Source organism: Diuraphis noxia, unplaced genomic scaffold, assembly GCF_037042655.1.
Source record: "Diuraphis noxia isolate RWA-SAM2 unplaced genomic scaffold, SU_Dnox_SAM2 contig0002, whole genome shotgun sequence".
NCBI lineage: Eukaryota > Metazoa > Arthropoda > Insecta > Hemiptera > Aphididae > Diuraphis > Diuraphis noxia.
Window position 1 is genome coordinate 49,362,367 of NW_028301712.1, and position 24,917 is coordinate 49,387,283.

A 24,917-nucleotide genomic window follows, 5' to 3' on the forward strand; every position below is an offset into this window, starting at 1 on the left:
AATGCGTTCCGTAGTCGTCTCGCATATAATAATTTATAATAGTAATAATGTAATATGTCGGTTTGGTAATAACTTTAATAATAGGAGGTGCTTTTTATTTTTTTCACTATCATTATATTGTTCTCCCGCCGTACAGACGTGGCGGGGAAGCCTGTCAAATGAGAACCATTGTTGACTAAAAACACACTCGTAAGTATATATGTATATATTATATACTTTATACATATATATTATTATAAATGTAGTCTACACACTTATCCTCCACCGAGTACGTAGATATATTAAATTATAATAATATTCGATATTCATATCAGCACCATCATTTTCTCGGCCACGGATACTCGTATATGTTATATGTACCCATAAGATCCTCGTAGACGTGTGATGACTGTAATATTATTTTTATCATTGTTGCCATTTGCCATGTGATATTATCGCGGTTTTGCGCACAATTCCTTGATTTCTGTTCTCCTATTTAAATTCAATATTACGCTTGTATAATAAATAATAATATGTTCCCCCTCCCCACCTACAAGTCGGCATTAGGGTTTAACATTGATATTATATTTGGAATTCGATATTTTATTATACGATAGCTGCGTATTATAATCTATATCAAATTTCGACGACGCACACTTAGCGGCTGTTCGCCGTTTTTTCGCGGACGCGTTCGTAAATCTCCGCTACCCGGTGATATCCACACCCCTCCCTGCGGTCTATCCGACAGGATTTCCGTCGTCCGTTTCTCATTTGGCTCCTTGCCGCCGCTGGTTGTGAGTGGCGTAATCGTGGTCCATTGTTTCTATAGCGCTCTTGCGACGTTGTGAAACTAATTATTTAATAATTATAATCGCACCGCGACGACTATACGGCGGTATGTTATAGGTACACATAAACAGCATCACAATAACAATATAAATTTATCGGTGTACAATACCGTAACGCGCATTATTATAGTTGCCAAAAGCTTCAGCAATACATTGTAATAGGTAAATAGGTTGGATCGTTGAAGAGTTAAAACATTGTATGTTACACCGCAGATTCTTGAATAGAGGAGGGGGTGGGTTTGCACTATGTTTTCATTTAATAAAAATATCATACATTCATTTTGCCTTGGTATTAATGAAACAGATAAACAATTTTATTAATATTATTTCGGGTCAAAGCAATGTGTTATTTTTTTTTCAACTAAATTTTCATCAAAAATTGCTATTTCACAACCAATATTATGGCAAGTGCCCTCGGACACCCCCTAGCTAATAGAGCCAAGCTGTATATAAAGGCCGACGTAACGTAATTCAACTATGATTTGTTTCTCGGTGGTATACGTATAATTTATTTTAATGTATAGCGATAAATATATTAAAATATTATATTGTTTAGATCGGTACAATATTATATATAGTATATATTAATTTAACGTAGTTGAACCATATGGGACTAATGGTATGCCGTGTTGTTTTTCAGCCGTTCGAGCGGACAGGATGCGAGGAGGCCGAAATAAATTCGGGCCCATGTACAAACGGGACAGGGCGAGAAAGTTGCAGATGATGCGTCAGCGACAGATGGCCGTGCAGACGTTGCGCGGCGGCGTGGTCACGTCGGCCGGTGCCAACAGCCACCACCAATTCGCCATGTTGGCCGGCGACGCGGTCACGTTAGGCCAGTACCCCGGTTCAACCATCACGTCATCGGTGTCCAGTTTGCACATCAAACAGGAAATTCAGATTCCCCAGGTGAGACTTTTTAGTTCGCGGTTATTATATTGTAGCACGAGTTAACGGTTCGAAAACGAACGAGAAAAATGTACCTAACATCACGAGCCAACAACGGTTTTGTTTATTCGCCAGTCGGTGATGATCGTCCTCTGTGTGGTATGCAATAATATTATGTGCCATTAATCACGATTTTTAAACGTACCTACGTGTGGCTGCAGTAAATTATGTATAGGAAGCGCGCATTCAATAATATATTATTATAGCACACCGTCCCTATTTTATTCAATAACAACCGCGGCGACGCGATCAGTTTTTTTTTTCGTCCGATTTACCTATAATATATGCATCGTTTCTAACATTGCGCCACTGCAGCGATTATTGCACGCACACTTTTCTGTTTTCGAATTGCTGTACGCCCTACGACGGCGAGCTTCGAATATATTAAAGACGAATAGGTAATAATTATAAGTTATTGTCTCTTTGAGTATTACTAAAATATATAATAACGGTGTGTGGTGTACCTGCATCGAAATTGTTTTTTTCCCACCGGACGAACGCATATCACAATAATAATATGACAATGTTATATATTATATTTGCGTGGGTAACTTTTCGCGTTAATCAATTTCACATAATACATAATAATTATTCGTCCTCCGTTGTGTTTGTGGCGATCGCGATGCGGTGTTTGTCCTACGCGATCGCGTAGGCTCAGCAAAATGAGCGTTGTTGTTTAAACTGGTACGAAATGGAAACTCGACACCCCCGTAATCATTAAGTCTACATTATAATATGCTCGCAGTGAGCCAAAAGCCGCCCGTCTCGTGAGTTTCTTTATTTTATCGACTTTGGTCGACGAGCGACTCGGGCGACTTGCATGCACTGCGAAGAGGATGTAGTCGACCAGTGCACTGTTTGTATTTTATTTTCTCACTCTGCACTGCACCCATGCGTGACATAGTAAATTTTCTTATTAATCTCATGTGTGTACTGTGTACTTATATTGTTAGCTTTAACATTAGGGTATACATGTACCTGTCATCAAACATAAAGTTAAGAACATAATTGGAATTTATTTCCGTAATAAAGAAAAAATATTATTATAATTATTATTATAATCTGTATTCTTACGTTGACAATGAGACTTATATGGGAGTTTGTAAATTGTTACAATTAAAAATCTCTCATGAATCGGACAAACATTGAATCCATCACGTAAAAAAAATTCAGATTATGTCTTTAACTTTCAGTTTTATAAAAGACTAATTTAATCAAATACCTACGCTAGAGCTCTTACAATTCAAGTTGGTTCTGTCGAACGTACATTTATACCATGTTGCGCCGCGTGAGTCAAAGGCAATAATCAAATATAGTGCGCTAACATCCTCTCAGACAAAAAGTCTACCTACTCTATGCCACCGACTAGGAAAACCATAGATTTAATAATGTGCTGTATTATAATACGTTTGTTCTTGAAAAGGTGTCTTCGTTGACGTCCTCGCCCGACTCGTCACCCAGCCCGATCGCTGTGGCTCTGGGCCAGGCTGGACTCGGATCTCTGACCACTGGCGCCAGTGGAACCACGTGTGTGGTCAACCAACACTCTCAAATGACGTTGCAAATCGTGGCTTCGGCCAACGGCAATAACAATAACAACAACACTAGCAACAGCAACAACAACAACAGCACGGGCGTGACCAACATGACCGGTGCAAACGGTGGAGTCCCACCGTCGCAACATCAGCAACATCACCAGCAGGCACAACAGCAACAACAGCAGCAGCAGCAGCAACAACAGTCGGCAGTACCAGCCACGACACTATTGTCCGTAAACAAAATGTGGTCGCCACCATCGTCACCGAAGAACTACCTGTTGTCCGCACACCAGCAGCAACAGCAACAGCAGCAACACCACGTGCCGCAACAACAACAGCAGCAGCAACAACAGCAACAGCAGATGGTGGTGGACGGCGGCAGCTCGTCGACTGCCGCGACCGCCAACGGTGGCGGCAGCGGCGTCAAAGGTATGTCGCCCATGATCCGGGACTTCGTGCAGGGACTGGACGACCGGGAGTGGCAGAGCTCGCTTTTCGGCCTGTTGCAAAACCAGACGTACAACCAGTGCGAGGTTGATCTGTTTGAACTCATGTGCAAGGTGCTCGACCAGAATCTGTTCTCACAGGTGGACTGGGCGCGGAATTCAGTGTTCTTCAAAGATTTGAAGGTAACGATCATAATAATATTATTTTAATTATTTTAATCAGTCTGTGGCCATTGGACATAACAATGCATTATCATTAACATTCATTGAAAAAGTCATCTGCGATTGAGAATAGGTACAAAGCAAAATTAAGCATAACTATATATATCATACGTAATAATAATATTATATTATATAGGTAGAGTTTTTATTTTATGTATTTATATATTATCGTTTTATTAATTGGCAGATAAGGTGTGTTTCCGATAAGAATTGTATTAGTTTGGTGGTATATCTATCAGGTTTGGCACCTGATTTAATGTTTCAGCTAGATTATCGGAGATTCTGAATGTTTTTCTTGCATTCTATATTAAATTATGTTCGAATATTAGAGGTTCCATATAGCAGCATAAGCGAATTTGGGGAGGGTTTTCTCTTTTCATTACATTCAGCCGAGAAATGCGTTTATTCGAACTTTTATTTGGGTGGTTCTTCGTTGAGCTTACAGGTTGAATGCTCTTGTTCCGTTTTCCAATGACGTCTGACAGGTGGGTGAAAATATTATAACAATTCATATTATAACGTGATACCCGGGTACCCACTAGTCTCACACTAGACGGTGTGGTAGTAACAGTTGTCTATATAGATTTCAGCTAGGGAAGATTACACGGTCCCTGCAGTTTTAATTCAGAAAATTTGTTCTCATACCGTTCGATTGGCGATGAGCTGAGGTGTGCGCTAACCTAACCCACCACCGCACCTGCACACCCATATAGTATAATAATATTATACTATGATATGTATACGAGTGACGGGCGATGTACGCAATACGTGCGATTTACGGACGCGTAAACCTATATATAGATAGTTGTATTTAATTATATGATAATAATATTAATATTATATTATGTACAACATATCGTGAGTACACGCGCGCGCGTGATCGGTCCATTATACGAAAACAGCGGTAGACCGATCGTTTCGCGGCGGTTCGGGTTGGGTGCAAATATGACTGCGGGTGGACGGGGTGTTGGAGAGTGGGTAATACGAACATAAAAAATTGAGGCCAAGTTCACCGCCGCCGCCGTTACACACGCGCAAGCACTCAGCAAGTCGTCGTCGTCGTTGTTGTGTACGCAACGCGCTCGCACTCACAGTAGCGCGGCGGCTGGTCCGCGCGTGTTTTGCGCAATTGCGGCGCACAGAAAGCCCAACGACTCGAAACCGATTGTGTGTATGCGTTTCTCTGAGTGTGTGAGTGTGTGTCTGAGTGGTGTATGCATGCATCTGAGTGTGTGTATTAGAACAATGCCGTCGATGCCGTGCGTGCGATTTTTTTCGTATTTATTATTTAATTATGATTGAAATGATATATTATTATATTATAGCCGCCGAAAAACGAGTTGGCCGCAACAACAATGTTATTATATTATTATCGTTGTATCGTAACAGGTATATTACACATAATATTATTACATAGTATATATGGTGAAGTGCGTGCAACGGGGCAGTCCGGGAACACGCGCAAAACGAGAAATCCCATGGGATTTGCCTATTTTTTGTCTACTGTGAAATAACAATAAATATAACTGTTACGGCAATCTATTTTATACTAAATTATAATAATATTAGAATAACGAAAAAGATAGAAAACAGCGGATCGTACTACGGTGAGCGACGGGTGCGCGATGTGCATCACTACCATCATAATATTAACGTAACGTTATGCACACGCGTACCTATATTATACCGTAGTATAGACGACGACGACGACAACGTTTTTTAATTGCGCTTCGTTGCGACGTCGATCGTTTAAAAATACGTACCAAAATCATATTAATATTATTATTATAAATATACAGTAGTAGAGCGCTGTGCAGCGATTAGCGCATGGCGCTCGGCCGCCGCAACGTTTGCCCGGCACAAAGACTACCGACGGTCCCGGCACCGGCCGCGTGTATTGTTGTGTGTGGTAGTCGCGCGGCAGTCGTCCCGGGGGCCCGATTTAGGGGGATTGGCGGCGGCGGCGGCGGTGGTGTTGTGCCCGCCGTTCGTTCTCTCCGCTTCGCCGCCGCCACCTTTTGACGATGCTCATTATGTGTCGGCGTTGCCGTTCCGCCGCCGACGTCGTCGTTGATAAAATACTTTATTATTATTATTATTATTATTATGATTATTATGCGCTTAATCGAGTCAGACCGACGACGGCATCGCCCGCGATCGTACTCATAACAATATTATTATTGTTAATTATGCATATTACGTTGTTGTTTAAGTTTGGCCATAGTATTTGTGTAGTTCGCGAAATATTATAGTACTCGATCACGCACGAATCGGAAATAAAATTCGATTTTTATGCGATTTTAAATTTGTACATAGCTCCACTGTACAAAAGTTTTACAATATTCGAAAATATGATTTTTTTTAAAATCATTTTACGGTACTTATAGGTACCTACCTCTTTTTCTTCGCGGCACGATATCGACTACGACCGTTATTGAAAATTTGGTTAAACATATTTCGTTTTTTATTCGTTTGTCAATGTATACACACTAATAATAATCACTTTGGTGTGTGTGTGTTTTTTTCTGGGTCATAATATCGGTGTTGCGGTGGAGGTATTCGCACGCGGGTGACGTGTATAGATGGCCGGAAAGAGACGACCCCGCACGAAAGTTCGACCGATGAGGTCACCCATGCGATAAAACCGCCAGCCTGTAGTGCTTTTTTCCCTAGTTTTTAAATATGGTTTTAACTTATTTTACCAATACTTTCGATTACTATCTAAACATATACCAACAAAGTATATAGGTTTCGGATACTAACGATAAGCGACAGCTGAGTTTCAATAAATATTTAAATATTTTATTGGACTTAAAAATGTTTAATATTGACATATACATTTTGTCCCCCTACCCTTAACACGGAACACAAATCGTGTTTACGTGTTGGAATACTTAATTTTCGAATACAACAACGACCATGGATTAAATTCATATTTTTTTTGCCTTATAATTTTAAAGCTCGTTATGGTCTAGTTTAAAAATCTAAAGTATTCAAATGACGATATATTATTTTGAGTGGTTGAAACTATATGCACATATAACATTATGTGTAGATTCGAAAGTTCTAAATATCGTTTATATTTTCGCCGAGAAGAGATCAATATTCCCTCTATTGTTTTCAGTCGATCGTGTATGTGTTTGATAAGTTATTATTTATTAATTACATTGTGCTTAATAAAATGACACGTATTTTTATGTTTTTATTGATCACAAAAAAACATCGACAGCATAGGCCATTAGTTGCAGAAAGTTAAAAGGTATGCATGACAACGATATTTATAAAGATTAGTTATAAATAAAATGGGATGTACCTACGCGTATTTTATATCATGTGAATATCAAATTATTTGTTATAATTTATCATAATAATTGAAAAATGGGCGATTTTAATAAATTTAATAATAATAGTACAGCGTAGCACGTTTAGTTTTATAGTAAGTAACCTTTTCAAGTTTTTTTATTTATATATTGATGTCTATATCGACTTCAAATCGATATTTTTGTTGTTCGTGTTCTATGCACGGATCATCAAATAATATACTTGAACAGACATAAAATGTGGACCGGACGGATATGCCGTATTCGCGTGTGTGCTCAGATATCATTGTACGACGGGCAACTCCCATTAGATACATGTATACCGATGTACATATTATTATAACATTACACGACTGTTGTTTAGCTCACGTTGAACGTCTAGGTAAAAAGTTTGCTTTACGTCCGTGGCACATATATTTCGAAATATATTTATATTCATGGCTCGGATTCGGTTTCGGTTTTTTTTTTTTGTTATATATAATACGCGCGTACGTAAAACATATAACAATATATTATGCGCTCTGCGAAACGGTTAAAAATCTAAAACGTGTTCTAAGCACAATGCAGTGTATATAAACAATGTTTTATTTTAATTGAAAGAATGCCGAGAGTAAAATATTATTGTTTACTTCACGAAAATTCGCATAGAATTTTTTTTGGAGAATTTCTAAAAAAACAAAATAAAAATGTATAAATACATATTGTAAACAACGTGCGAAGACCAAGGTCAAAAGTCTCGCACATTGAGATTGAAAATGAAAAAACTTTCGTTTCTGAAAATTTAAAACTGGTATTACTATATTATAAGATATTATACTATATGATTGTAATATTTTTATAAGCGCCTCGGAGTAATAATGTTTTTTAAATGAAATTAATTGACTGGTCGTATGATATCTCTTGTTTACATCTTACGTAACGGTTTATATAAATATACATAACGTGGAAAATTTTATGTAATTTTTATTTGGATGTCACAAATATATTTTTGAAACCACCGGTAGCGTGTGAATGCTTCTCTAAAACCATATAGTTTTTTTTCATTTTTACATATATACGTACACACTACGTGTACGTTACATTCAATATTCATAATTATGTAAAAGGTAATTTATTTTTAGAAATCATGATGCTATCGTACAAATCACGTGTAAAAAATATGGGTCTTTAGTTTTACTCCAAGTACCTATATTCGCCATACCTTTATAATTTGTTTTAATATTTTAACAGTGGAACAACTATAATCGAGTACATTATATACTGCCGTGTCATAATGATGTATAATCGTGTTATTATTAACAGTTGTATAATGAGTCGGGTTTTCAAATATGAACAACTTTTCAGAATTTCTTACGACCAAATGTAGGCTTCCCATATTGCGCATGGTGTGCAGAAGGGAAGAATAATAGTCTCTGGGGAGTTTTCGGCCGAGAATTGGGAACGCGTGGTGGCCATCAAAGCAACAAAAAAATAACATTATATTAAATTATATATAATTCGATGTTGTACATGTATATAACATAATATTTAATAATAACATTATGTCGTACACTGGGTAGTCGAGGGAAGGATGTCTAGGAGTATTAAGCTATCGCGTAGGCTACATCGGCGGTGGTTAAACGTTAGCGGAGGGGTGTTTGCAACTAGGTTAATTCGGTTGTGTACGGTAGGTCATGGTCAGGCCAGGGATCGATCATACGTGGGCGCGGGGTAGAAGGGTTATACGTCATCACATTTGTGCGCGTGCGCGCTCGCAGGTCCGTGTGTGTGTAAGTCGCCAGAGACGCCTGTACTCCTCTAGTCCTATGCCGTCTACTCGTGTCCCATTTACGATATACGTCATACGATGCTATTATTATAAACGCTTCGTTTTTACACGGCTGTAGGGTGTGTGCATAATATTATATTTGCCATTTAAACGTATTTCGGTCAATAAGTTTTTGTTTCTGTAGTTATAATATTATTATTGTTTTTGGTTTGAAAAACCGTTTTCTTCTTCTCCTTCTTATCGCATAGGTGTTTGTTTCCATCTTAATTTATTGTTCGATCATCTATAGTTTGCGTGCCAAATTAAGGCCATGCTATACACATAATACGACACATCCCGCACCCGCTATACCGATAACGCGAACAAAGTCGCCGCCGCGCGCCGTCATGTTCCGATGACCTATTTTTCGGGGATGCCAAAAAAACAAAACCGAACATTTTACGATCTATCTCCGCGTCGAATTTCGAAGTGGAAACCCGTCTGTACTGGCCAAATAAATGTGTATTATTTGCCTACGTATTGCCGTGTTATAATATTATTCTCATATTGTGTTCGTATTTTCTTTTTCTTTCTTTTCGATGGCGTTTATTCTTTCGATATCGTCACATATGGCCATCATATACACCTCGTGCGCCATATTATATTATGCTTGTAGGTTACAACGCACTCTTCGGGTTCATTGTTTTCTGTGACTGATCGCGGGTTCTTGAACACAACACACAAGTGTGTGTGTGTGTATGTATTTATACTTAGAAACAACAATAATAGAAAAATGCGTATACACGCGGTTTTTAGTGTAAATATTGAGTGTCGTGAACTGAATGCCAATTTTTGTCACCTTGAAATGATGTTCTTTTGACTAAACATCGTTGAACAATATTAAATGGGGGGAGGGGGAAGCACATACGCACTACACACACTGCACGCGGAAGTGCTGAAAAAAACTAACAACACTGTCAACACATAATATCAACATCACGCTGGACACTGACTCCGTTTCATACACAGGAGGTTGCTCCTATTGTAGTTCATAATTTTTTGCCCAAGTTCATCGGCCCGAGATTTGTTTAGTGTTTCATTAAACGCGTGTTATTATTATTATTAGGTATTAGTTATTACCGTGTTTGTGATGATACCCTTGTGTCACGCCGCATCGTACAAGCTACGAAGGCTGTGCAGCTTCCATCTTACTACACGTGGGCTTGGAATTTGTTCATTTTTCCTACCCTTCGGTACACAATATATTATTATACTATTAGTATATAATTATAATAATTCCGAGTTATTGTTTAGACCACGACGGCATCATATTTTAGCTGTACCTACACAATATTTATACCATTATATACCTATTCACATGTTTTCTTTGATGTGACATACAATATATATACATTTGTTTCTGTGATGTTTATTTAAATATTATGAGAGAAAGATTTTTTTAGTTTTATATCATAATCTAGTGTCGCCAATGTGGCTTCTGGCTTAATAAATCGTCCATATCTGTTTTAATCTATATTATATAAGTAAACGCTCACATCATGTAGGCACCTACTTATTGTGCTGATATGCACATGCAGTTTGTGAATTTATTCTCTTGAATAATCATCGAAACGATTAAGAGTCTTGTGCACCATTATTCAGTCCCCAGGTTTCTGCAATCAAAACGCAACGAGAAAGACAACTATGCTGTATTGTTTTTTTTTAAATTTTTTTTTATTACTTTAAAGCCTCAACAACTAAGGTTATTAGCTTGCATATTTAAATATTACTTCTATATTAAGGTACAATTTACAATATTACAATGTAATTATTTTTGATATGTGCAATGTAGAAAAGGAAATAAGATCAAAGAAAAAATATAAAATTATATTAAGTTATACAATTTGGTTATTTTTAGAAAGGTTAAAATATTGTTAGAATTTTCATAATCTGGTCCAAGTGCTTCATAAAGGTGTTCTGGAATGTTTAAGAAGGTTCTGGTATCAATAAAATTGCAGCAGTGTAGAAGGACGTGTTTAATGGTTAGAGCTTCACCGGTTAAACATATTGGACGGGATCTTCGTGTCTCATAAGAAAACGGTGTGTAAAGCCACGTATGGCCGATTCTGAGTCTGTTAATTATGACTTCATTCTGTATTGTTATTATATTTATTTTGCCTTATCTACAAAGTTTTGTTTCTATATAGCACTTATAAATGGTTTATTGACTAAACAATCTACAGTTTTGAATATCACAAATACCTACAAATTCTAATGATATTATATGCAGCATTGTATAACAGTTGAACAAACCTATTATTGTTTATTGATTTTACAGACTTAATAAAAAAATCTTCAATAAAATCTTAAAAAAATGTATACACATTAAAGGATATGGACATCTACCTATATGATATTATGGTGTTATGTGACTGGAAGGGAGTTGCTGTAATAAATCTAATTCAAATCTTATTTTCTATATTTAGCCACATATTACGGCCACGATTCTACAGCAAGCCGTGGGCATCGTGCTTAAACTTTTCCGTGACCAACTCATTAACTAAAGAATTAGCCTATATATATCACAATCATGTTTCGTTCTGTGCATCACGTCACGATCCAGTGTAAAAAGGTGTTGACACGTTCATTTCTATACATCGTCCAACCGGTCGTTTGATTATTCCTTGTATTTATTATCATTTATCAATGATCAAACATTCTGACGAACAGTCAAAACGTACACTTTTTTCCCGGTGCAGCTGCAATCGGCGAATGCATTTTGTGCCATCGATGATGGCGATGCTCAGAGATTATACTTTAACGTATATAACAACACATTATATAGGTGCAGTGTATTCTGCTGCGGTCGGGAGATTTCTTGACGTCATTATAAAAAAATAAAAAATAGTTATTAAAATGGCGTCATGTGCTCGTTTCGTGTTCGGAACTTTTTGATACATTTTAAAACACACGGAACACACAATACAAACACTTCCAAATATTTATGCGTTGACGACGACGACGATACACACGATGCAATATGCGTCCGTGTGTGATATCGCAATTTCTGAGATATATAAAAAAAAACTATATTATTATTATGTAGGTATTACGCGCGTAGGTAACGATAGTAAAACACACTCCCATGTTACATCGTCTTTGTTTTGTATTATTATTTATTATTATTATTATTGTACATATTTTGGCGTGTATCCAGTACGCCACATGTCAAGTGTCCCATTTTTACGATTACAAGGTTCTAGTGGATTAATAAAATCAGCAGGTCCGCGTTTTAGCTATAATATATTATTGTGTCTTATGTATAACAACGCCTATGTGTACCTAACGTAAATATAATATTATTATAAATAGACATGGTGGCCAACCCTAAATAATGAAAAAAAAAAGATAGTAATAATAACGATGACGGTGATGATTAGGCATGCTGCGCACCGTAGGTCCCGCTGATAATATTATGCGTCTTACGTTCCCTCTTCCTGCCGAGGAAATACTTCACTTTTTACTATATTGTGGTACAATGGCGTTGTTTTTCTTACGGCGGCGTATCGGATTTTCCACGAGCGCGCGTAAGTGAAATCGCCGGCATTGGCCTTGAGCTTCAAGGTCTATCATACGGTGAAAGCGGAAAACGTAGATGAGACGGAGTTAAAAAAAAAAATTAGACTTGCGTAATAACGTGCGTATCGCTACTGTATTTCAGTTATTTTTAAAACTTTTTTTTTTCGGATTTTCGGATTCTCAACTGACCGCGACGTCGACTACAACTATTGACACACAGTAAAATGGATTGAATAATAATTGTACCAAGACGTTCTCGCGACGCATTGTATAGAGCATTGTAGAATATATAAATGCGGTTTTTTTTGTTATTGTTGTTGTTGTTATTGTAGGTTGTAATTGTAGTATGTAAGAGTGTAAGACTATAGGTACTCTAAGTAGTTATTTTGTTGTTGTAGTGGTAGAACTAGTAGTTACTATTATAGTAATAGTAATAGTAATCGCCGTTGTCGTCGTCGTGCGTACGTCTCGGACTCGGACGAGAATATAAAAACGAAATTACCGTCCGACCGAAAACGAGTGCACGCAGTCGTTACGGATTTATATATTATATACCTTAGCTGTATTATACCTATTATTATTATATCATTATTATTACTATTATTATACCGTGTAGATGTATGCATCTATATATGTATGTATGTATGTATGTATATATGTATGTGTAATACACCTCTATATACGGCGCAACCACCGCCGTCACAGACTCTTCTTTCACTTTTCAAGGTCTTACGATTCGTTACGCGTAAATGCTGCAAGTAGGTCCGATCATAATATTATATGCTACGATCGCGCGATGTGCCGTGAATATAATATGTATATGTATACAATATATTTTTATACGGTTGTAACGATATTGTTGTTCTATAGGTACGCGAAGAGAATATCCGTGATGGTATCGCGGGGGGGAGGTCGATATAAATTAAATTCTACGCTGTGCGACCATCGCCGTCGTTGTAATAATCGTGGATAAGCTGCAACGAGACACGCGTCCCTGGTATAAACCCACCCCTGTATATATTCAACCCTTCCGCGGGTAAGAAATCTCGGTTTGCAGAGAGTAGACTGCACTCTAAGTCTGCGATGTAATTAATTCCAAAATGAGTGGCTAAGTACATATTATTATCATAATATTAGGTATAATCATATTATATGCATATGCCATCACTACCATCCCCCAAATTTGTGTATTTACGTGCTTGTTGCCGATGATGATACGAAATTATACCATTATGTATTATCACGAGTGTAATATATTAATATCGTATTAAGCTAGTGTGCATAATATTATTTTATATTGTCGTCGTCGTAGGATTATGTTACCAGCTCGTTGTATTATAAATTTATAAATTAAAATGACTGATATTGTTTGGCTCTTTTACATGTTTCATAAACCACAGCGTTTGCATTGTGAATCCGCGATTTTTACTAAACGTTTCTTTTCTTCACGTTATACAGGTGGACGACCAAATGAAACTGTTGCAGCATTCGTGGTCCGACATGTTGGTGCTGGATCACATCCACCAGCATATGCACAACAACCTGGCCAACGAAATCATGTTGCATAACGGGCAAAAGTTCGATCTACTCGCTCTCGGTCTGCTTGGCGTCACCTCGATGGCCGACTGTTTCGCCCAGGTCATCGATCGGTTACAGGAGCTCAAGTTTGACGTCGGCGATTACATTTGCCTTAAGTTCCTGCTGCTGTTGAACCCCGGTAAGTCTTCATTTCGCGGGAGACGTACACCCTCCGGCCATCGTATATATAATTCTCGTATGGAGGATTTGACGGTTAAATTAAAACAAAACGATCTTAAGCATACGACGGCGGTTAAATCCTCCAGATTAAATAATATGCATCCTATATACCGCGAGAATTACGATTGTTTTTAACGGTTCTGTGTTTGTTTTTGTTTTCTATTGCAGACGTCAAAGGGATAGGTAACAGTAAACACGTTCACGAAGGTCACGAGCAAGTGTTGAAGGCTCTGTTGGACTATTGCATCACAGCCAACTCTCAAGTACAGGTAAACGAGATTGAAATAATATCAATAACCAGCCAATATTTAATGTCCCAATTTCGCGTCGTTTTTACAGGACAAATTTACCAAACTGTTGTCCGTGCTGCCCGAAATCCATCACATAGCCACCAGAGGCGAAGAGAGTCTGTACTTGAAGCACTGTAGCGGCGGCGCTCCTACGCAGACGTTGCTCATGGAGATGCTGCACGCTAAGCGAAAATAACACAAATCACACAATACACACATACCACTCACCACTAAAATATTATATATTTTATAACAATAATAGCGTATACTATTGTTATTATTATTTTGTTTAAAATATATATATTTAGATGACCACACACAAAACACAACACACCATCACTACCACCAACCCGTAAACACATACACACACACTCACACCTACAACGTCAAATCGACATCATCTGCAAAGCGAAGAACAGACTCCACACGCACGCACTCCTCGCATTCGTTCACACGTAAGATACACATACATATTAAATTATTATTACTTCGACCATAGCAGGATTCATTAAATTACTTTAAAATCATACAGGTTGACGATGACGATGATTTACAGCTTTAGCTATCTGGGTGGGTCGAGTTTAACCCGTTTTGTATTTCATCGCTTGTCGGCCCCGTTACTGGTCATTGCAGTGACGCGAACGAGTGTTATTTATTATTTAATATTTTATAATAATTTAATGTGATAATTATTGATAACATAAATCCGCGAACCCGTCCGGTGTCAAGGGGGACCAGTCTCGATATTTCGCATCGTTACACGCAGTAGCCGTGTTTTACTACGCCGCGCTCGCGTAATATAATTCTAGCGACCGTCATATTATTATTAATAATAATATACAACAACACCGCCTACCTAACAATAATGTCAATAATACTTCGCCAATTAGGCCGGTGATGTTTTCTCACATCGAGACATGGATTACTACAAGACTGCAAATCGTGTCATTTAGCAAAATGAAGTCGTAATACTCTGCCTACTGCCTGTCTTATAATAATACTTGTTTATCGCACTGTTATTGTTTTTTTTTTTTATGTTTATAATTTTTTTTTCCTATTGAGATGATATTACGCTACATGACACCGCCGAGGACGGATATCAAAACGATTTCTTACGATCGTCGCCCGTCAATTTTTATTTCCTAACTTAACCGTGTATAATACCTATTATTGCTATCCGTCGTGAAGTGCTTAACCCCAATTTTTTATTTTTTCAGGGTTAGCCAAATATTTAAAAAAACAGACCTCGTCAACGTCTATTTGAGCGACAGCCACGTTACCATGACAACTAAATAAGTTTTGAGTCATTACAGAGTTACCAACTGATCTCGTCGACAGCGTCATTACACACGTACGCGATGTTGGTCAAAACTACTCGTACACACCACATACACCGATGTACACAACATACACCAATACACACACATACACAAATACACACCACATAATTATTAATATTATTTATTATTAATTATTTAATTTATATTTATATATATATATATAAATGTAAGAAAGTAATCCTTCCGATAACTAATGAAATAAGAGTGCACAATGTACTCCCAAAAAATCCGTTTATTATTATTATTATTAACTATATTATATGTTATGTTTATATAGGGCATATTATATATTATAGCTAATGCGTATGTATACATATATTTTTATTATAAGCGATATAGTTTGTATATATATATTATATATTATTATGCTTAGTTTATGTATTTAATGTTTGGTTACCAAATCTCAAAAGGCCAGTAAAAGGGAGATGTGCTCAAGGTTTAAAAATATTTAAAAAAAGATTATATTATTTACAATATAATACAAGTCGTTCAGTTCCTACACACTGTTCCAATCTTAAATAAGATATTAATCCGTTGTGTTCGGTTTTCTTCTTCTTTTTACTAAATGCAGAAATTTTGTTCATGAAAGAAATATATAAGTGAGAACCATATTATGCAAAAAGAGAATGATTACAATAAATGTGAAATATTATTGCTGTTCACAGTATTTGTGTGTTTTATTGTAAATTGTATTTTTCTTATAAAATTCTAAAGAACTTATAATGAACCAATTTACTATATCCGCACGCTCATATTTTGTTTCTTTAAGATGATTTGAGTAAAAAAAAATGTTAGTACGTATGCATATTGTATATAGTATTTTTAAATATCAATTGAATAAAAAAGATTAACTACCATTGCCTCCAAAACAAGAGTACAAAATATTTTTCTAAAACCAATTCGTTATCTTTGTTAACCCCATTATTTTTAGTTTTACCTTTCAATTTTTTTTTTTTTTTTGTTGGGATATTTGGGCATAAAATCACTGATTCGGCATTCGTTTATTGGATCTTGTTTTGAAAAAGAAAAACATTCCGTCTATATAAATTAAATTTAAAAACAAATAACTAAAAATGTTTTATTTTATTTTTTCTCCTTGTAGTAGGTGATGGACATGTTAGCGTTCGCCTTTTTATATTTTATTTCCTCTACAAGTATAATATATTATTATTATTATTATTATAGTGTTACTATCATATTATAAAATATAGATTCATAGTTGTTTAGACTTAGAGATTTATTTATTTATGCGTGTATACATAGATTTATGGCATATATTATTATTATTATTATATACCTTTGTGGTTCATAATGTTAGGTGTTAAAAATATTTATTTTAAAACAAATAATATTGTCGTTAAAAAAAATAACAATTTTATGAAACACAAGAATGATTGTATGAAACTATGAGTTACCGTTAAATTTTTTTTTGTAAGTAATATTACTATGTACTTGCTCATTGTTTTTCTTTTTCTTATCTTTTCTTTTCTTTTTCTTTTTTTATTCATCAATTGTGCTTGTATTGTTCGTTCGGTTTGTCACAAGCGTGCGCACACAATGTTCAGACATCTCAATATTATTTGATCATACAATTCTTCATTTGGACTTAACGTTCGACGTGTGTTTGTGTGTCTGTGTATGTATATGTGTTACCGCGTTTGTGTTGACGCTTCCCGGCCTCTGTCTTCCTTTACAACGCGCTCGGGGATATGCGGTAACACTGCAAGTCTCTGTCAGTTTGTTTTGTTAAAATATATGTACTGAGAGAAGAGGAAAAAAATTTTTAAATTTCGACCAAAGTGCTACAATGTTTCCAGACATAATATTATATGTTACTAATTTTTTTTTCTCGAAAACAAATAGTTAAAAAAAAGATTTAATCATAATTAATAAAAAAAAAAGCGTCCAGGGTTTTCGTATGAATTCGTGATCAAACATTGTGATTGAATATTTTTTAAATAAAATATATAATGTTATAATGATACATATTATATAAATATATATTTTGGAAATATATTTCTTAATCTATTTTAAAAGGAAAATACGTTTTATTTTTTGAGATATTGAAATATTTAAGTTTTTATTATGGTTTTAACACTGTTGGTTCTTCTGTTCTCCATTATTATTATTATTATTATTATTATTATTATATTATTATTATTATTATTATATATTATTATTAATATTACTATTATATATTTGGCATCATTATTATTATTATTATTATTATCATTATTGTATAATTATATTTTGACCCTCCCTTAAGGTTTTTTTCAACTTTAACCGCGCTTAGAATATAATCTATGTATTTTTATTTTGTATCCCTTAGTATTGTATTAGTTATTAAATGAACATTATATATATTGTATATTATAAATAAGTAACGAGAACACGAAAAATAAAACATAGATTATGTTTCTCGTTGCTTCGGAATACAATTAAACAAATATTTTTTAAGAAATATAAAAAAAAAATCCTGTTACCTCAATAAATTCGTTGCGTTTGTACCATATATATATATGCATATATATATTATATTATAAATAACATAATTTATATATAAATACAATTTAAGCTAATGATTATTATTAAATAAAAAAAACATAATAAATACCATGTTATTAAGTGTTTTGTGTTTGTATTATCTATTTTTGATGTAAATATAGATTTACGTTTAATTTTATTATTTATGCGATATTTTTTTTTCATTCAGAACACTTAATTTGTCTCGTTAAGACGTTATTATTATTATTATTTTTTTTTTGGAATTAAAAATAATTTACACGGATAATTAATGGTACAAAATTGTGGTCGAGAATGTTTCTAAAACCTGTTACCAGCGTATTATTTTTATTCGTATTATGTGTATTGATCTTAAAATATAATGTTTATTGATTATATCTGAACTTTTTTATTTTTTTTATTATCATGTTTTAAAGTACATACTAAATGGCATCGAGGATAGTGGAGGTATATAATATTATATAGCCGTAATTAGGATAAACGAAATATCGTTATCGTTGAGTATATAGGATTCAGAGAGAGTAGATTTTTAAGTATATACTAGTTTATGAGTGGGTGGGTGGAGGATAGATAAGCCAAGGACAATTTTTTCTCTCGCGCTAATACTATTTCATATTTTTGTCGATTAAGAGATGATAAATGTTTTATTTTATTTATTAAGATTAAAAAGATGATAAATGTTATTTTAACTGTTTTATATACCACCTAATTTATAAAAGCTCGGTAGTCCGTCCGTTTTCTTTCTAATCACTATCGTTTCAGAACTGGCACCATAAGAATTATAATAATAATAATAATGATAATATGAAACAAGGTGTGTAATCGATGATACCAACTACCAATTATATGTGCAGGTACATACACAAATTATTATGAACAGTGAGCTTTATATTACGGTAATGTGATATAAGTATACATCGTGTCGCAAATTAATGTTTCAGTTGCAGTTATAGGTGACTTCTAGTTGTCACGTGTTGTTTGTCTTATGGCTGTTGGTGGTGTGGTTGGAGGGCACGAATTTGCGATGCGTTTCGATATGGATTTAAGAAGACAGAAAATCGTGTAAGAAACGATATCATGTGCGAGCACGTACCTATTGCTAAATTGCGCCAAGGTGTGTTACCGTGTTACCGAAAGGGTTTGGTAATTATGGTAGTAGGTGTGCAGAGGATGATGTACCTACCTATTATATTATATTATTATTATGCGACAGTTTGCGCTTGTGAGTGTGCTTATACTTAGGTATCTGATTATACGTGATGACGAGGAGATAATGCAAATTAATGATTTAAGCTCCTCCACGTTTTGTCTTTGGGGCCATGGTGGAGAGTAGAGAACAAAAAATAAAACGGGCAGATGCGATGCAATAATGATTTGGTGGTGTGTAAACGGAAGGAGGCCGTTACCAATAATATATAAGTTTGTAATATAACGTATTATTATATAAGTAAAGAGAACAATAATATTATTATGACAGCTATAAACCTGTAGGCTATAACCTATGTCGCTCGCGACACCACCGGCCGTTATATTATTATTACTATAATATTATTGTTATTATTGTTATTATTATTATTTTAATTATTATTGTTGTACGCGTTGAGTAAAAATTTGTTAAACTTATGATTATATTATACCAATCGTTGCATTGTTTCGTTGCATATATTATATATATATACCTACAAGTATAACTGTATCATAAAATAACGTTGGTTTTTCGCACGTATGATTTGTCGGTTGTGAATTTGTGAACAATTCAGCACTTACATATTATATATATACGCCTACGTAAATAAATATAATATATATATATATATATATATATATACATATAAATAAAACAGTTTTGTTCATATACCCGCGTGTATATACCTATATATTCGATGTATGTATATATGGAGACTACGTGTTGCGCTAACCAATATAAATAAAATATTATGATGTTGTAAGTTAAGCGATTAAACGAAAATTAATTGACGGGTTCTGCGTGTAATTATTATTTTATTTTATTATTTCCCACTCCATTTTTGCGTTTGCGTCTGTTTCGTCCGCCGTAATACATTATGTTATTTTATAATAGCTATATGGCATTTATATGTATAGAGGCATATTATTATTATGTACAGTGCTAGTGCCGCACAAAAACCATACACGCTGCACACCTTTCACTTTATATTGCTGCCTATACCTATATAATATTAAAATGTATATATTACGTGCTATATTATAACAAACGCTCGTCCATGACTGCACGTCCGAAGGTCTTGGCGGCGTTTTTTATTATTATTATTATATTATTCGCCGTCGTCCTCCTAAAACGTCCATGTCCTAGTTTCGGGACGAGATTTTGTTTTCCAATAATTACAGTATTTATTATCCTCGCACTCGCACACACACTCACACACTGTCCCACACTATACCGTACTTTGCTTTTCGTGAGATTTTTTATTTCATTTATATATTATTCTCCTTCTTGCTTCTCCCGAATAACCATCCAAAACTTTGACGTTTTACCTTGATAGTCTGCATATTACGTTTTTGTCATATTGATGATGTCAGATGTGTATATCTCTAAACGTCTACTCGGGTAGGTATAGTATAGGTACAACGTACACTTCATATAAAACCACTTACGGTATGGTGTCCAACTAAAATAGGTATAGGCCCGGACTGGGCTGAAGAACTACCGAGAGAATCTAGAGGGGGGGGGAGGATCGTTCAAATTATATGAGCCGATTATAAGTGCGTATGGTAGTAATCTTATTTTTATATGATAATGATAAATTTACACGACCATTTGTTGTAAATAATACAATTTAATCGAATTATTAAACCATTAACCTCACCTAACTGCAGTAGCTGAAATCAAACGTTAAACATCCTAAAATTCGATGTGCACCGATACCTGCTTACACTGAATGTCAAACACAGCGCTAGTTTTTTCCAGGGAGAGGAGAATGAAGTGGAGTAGATTTTTTTGGTTAAATAGGCTAAGATTTTTATTAAAACTAATGTGGTTATTTTAATTGACTGGACCCTTCATCATCGCCACTCTGTGCTATATTTTGACGAACAGTGAACAATAGTATTTCTGCTATTACTGAAATATAGTATGTTTCCATACTTGTATGCTAATGTATTTGAGTGTTTAATAATAATAATTTAATATCAATAAAAAATTTTGTGATAATTAATTAAGATATTTTTAAAAATTGTTGTTTTTTCCATGTTTTTTTGTTTTTGTTTTTCTTATTTCCTTGGTCTTTTTTTACCGATTACCGACCGTTAGTCCCATATTAAAATAAGAATATCAAATAACAAATATTTTGTGTATTACATAAGTTTGCTATTTACAGCTTAATTATTATTGTAACTCAACAAAGGTCGCAAAATTATAAATGCCTTTTCAATAATAACAATATTAAAACATATGAATAAAAATATTAACATTTTAAGAAAATGAAATGTTGAAAAAACCAATGTTTATCAATAAGAAGCAGTGGTAGCAGGTAATGAATAATAATAATAATGATACTCATTAGTATTTTTGAAGCAATAGTATATGAGTATTTAAATCAGGAATTTATATTTTTGGGAGCATTGCATTTTACCAGCTGCATACTATGCGACTGATGTCTACGTAGGTTAGGTATATTATAGTGTATATTATGATACGATTAGTAGTAGGATGCCTATATATTACTCATAGAATAGAATGTTGTTATAATTGGATAAATAAATTATTTATTTATTTACGATAATATATACGTCGAGTGGCAATTACAATGAGGTAAACGAAACAAGATAAATTATTGATTATCAGTGCACACAAAATAATGTTATAAATATTATTTTATTTTTTTATTTTTAAAAGAAGTTATAAAATGTATAATATTATATAACATATTATATGAGTATAATATGTTCGTTAAGAGAGAAAACACAAGAGTTACATAATTTGGGGAAGAAGCCACCACACTTTCAATTTGTATTAAATCTTGTGTGATTTAATTATTATTATTTTTTTTTTCATAAATATAATTAAGATTATAATTTACTGTCGTTATTATATTATATCTATTATGCCACGCGTGATGTGCAGTTTATTATTTGCTTTTCTCGGACGTTTTGCAGACGTGTACTATAAGTTTTATGTTTTACTGTCGGACGATTTCATACTAATATAAACCGATCACGATCGAGTTTACCTTGTGAAAAACGTTGAAACTCCGCGAGTTGGCTCCAACTATAGCAATGATTTCAGTGCCTTAATAAACTTGTGTTATTGTGCGTTTGTATATTATGTAGGTATACTATGTATATAATGTATTTATGCATAATACTCACTTATATGGTCTTAGGCGGTGATTTGCACATGTCCCTACTACATGAATTATATTATATAATAAAAAGCACGTGCTGATTTCGAAAAAAGTATACAATTTTTTTTGGGGGGGAATCTCCGTGATTTCTCATAGAACGCAGATGTGTTACCAAATTATTGATCCTACGTATGGATGCCAATAAGTAAGGTATCGTACAGATAGGCCAATCACGTCGTTATAGTAATTATCTTCGTAGCATTACACGGTGTAAATAACTGTGCTAGGTACATAAATATAATAATAATATATTTGGTTGTAACCGATAAAGTGCGAACTCTTCATTCATTGCCTTAAAACAATATTGTAATATAGGTAATAAGTAGGGATGAAAATCTCAGCGTCTTAGTAAAAAAAAATATACGTAGGTAATCAAGTCCGACTGAGTTAATAGCTTAAGACTAATATATATATATATAATGTTTATCATGATTTTTTAATATGTATACATGCATTATAGGTATAGGTACCCATCAGTTAATCAGTATTATAGGTACTAAAATAGAACTTTAGCAGTTTGTATTGTACCGGGAAATTCATTTAAAGTAAGACACTCATTATTTAAACAATGATTTAAGTTGTAGATCAAAATACTGTAAATAATAATATTCTACTTCGAAATTTTAAAAATATAAATAAATTGTTTGGTATTCACTTATACCGTTAAGTTAAATAATTTTTTCCAAAAAATGTTAGTGTTTTCTGAAATAACGAGTGTCTTACATTAAATGTATCACCCCGCATACAACAGATGAACGTACCTAAAAAGTACCTATAATAAATTAATAACCATAGATAATATCATATACAATATACCTGGAAGTGCTGGATGATAAGTATAATATGAACACTAGCAATTCTAGTATTCTGTGTTTAAAGACCTGCATTATTGTTGATTTGGAGTGGCTTAAGCTCTATGGGTTATCCGTGACTCATACACACTAGAGTTTAGTGTCTATAGATGGTAGCTAACTTGTAGTAGGTAACTTGAGAGGGTATTGTAATATTATTTTTAACTTTGAAAATGTTATATTATGTTACATGCACTACCTGCATGCATCTCAAAATCATCTGATTCTGTATGTGGTAGGAGAAATAGGAGTAATTTAAAGTTTTTATCTAAACTTATTAAAAGCAGAAAAGTTATCGATACCCTTGTCCTGCTTGATTTCTATCTAAAGTTAAGTCCGGAGTCCCATCTTTCAGGTAATTTTTTAATTTTTAAGTTTGGTGCTGAAATAACAGTAAGTACCTACTTCTATTTACTGAGAATAAAGCGTAATTTTAACGTATTAACAATTTTTTACGATCAAATGGGAAAGAATATCGAATCCACATCATGAGCAAACAAATATACATGATATACCTATTCAAATAATTACCGGTACCACCGAACCACTCTACCAGTACATATTATATAAAAATATTTATAATGACTTATTGTCGTGTTAAAAAAAATCGTCTGGCACGCACACGTCGAAATATATAAGCAACTTTGAAATGCTATGCGCGAATCGGTTCCACCACATAATCGATTATATTCGCGTGAGTATCGATTGTATAGCTTTTATGCATGCGGAAGGTCGATAAATCACTGGCTGCGATAGTATTGCGACGTCGGACGGTAGCCATACCAATTATTGATGTGATGAGTTCTTGTATAGTTGTATGATTTAATATTATATAAACTGCAACGCCGTGGTCCTACAATATTATACGTTGTGAAGTTGTAGCTGTATACTCAATAATTAATAGTAATTAGTAAGTTATTGCCAGCTACCTATATTATAATAATATAATACCTACCAATTTTATCTTTTATGCACACCATACGTGCCTATTTATTATATTCGTCCGCAGAGGGCCGATTATACGCATCTCATATAGTCATTATCTGTGCAACATAAATAATAATTACTATGGTTCAATGAAATTATCACAATATTATTTGTGGGCGTTCTATCTGAAATTTGCGGCCCGCTCAGAAACCTCTATTT

General features: G+C 34.4%; 1 protein-coding gene across 1 annotated transcript in view; it reads left to right on the top strand.

The window, feature by feature from the left end:
* Positions 1-18,913, top strand: part of ftz-f1 (ftz transcription factor 1) — a 67,376-nt gene extending 48,463 nt beyond the window's left edge. The window contains exons 5-10 of the mRNA XM_015513565.2: positions 1,468-1,736; positions 3,199-3,942; positions 14,086-14,344; positions 14,554-14,654; positions 14,725-15,130; positions 15,893-18,913. Of these exons, the coding sequence (XP_015369051.1) occupies positions 1,468-1,736; positions 3,199-3,942; positions 14,086-14,344; positions 14,554-14,654; positions 14,725-14,871 (1,520 nt within the window). The 3' untranslated portion in view covers positions 14,872-15,130; positions 15,893-18,913. The remainder of the gene's footprint in view (positions 1-1,467; positions 1,737-3,198; positions 3,943-14,085; positions 14,345-14,553; positions 14,655-14,724; positions 15,131-15,892) is intronic.
* The last annotated feature ends 6,004 nt before the right edge of the window (positions 18,914-24,917 follow it).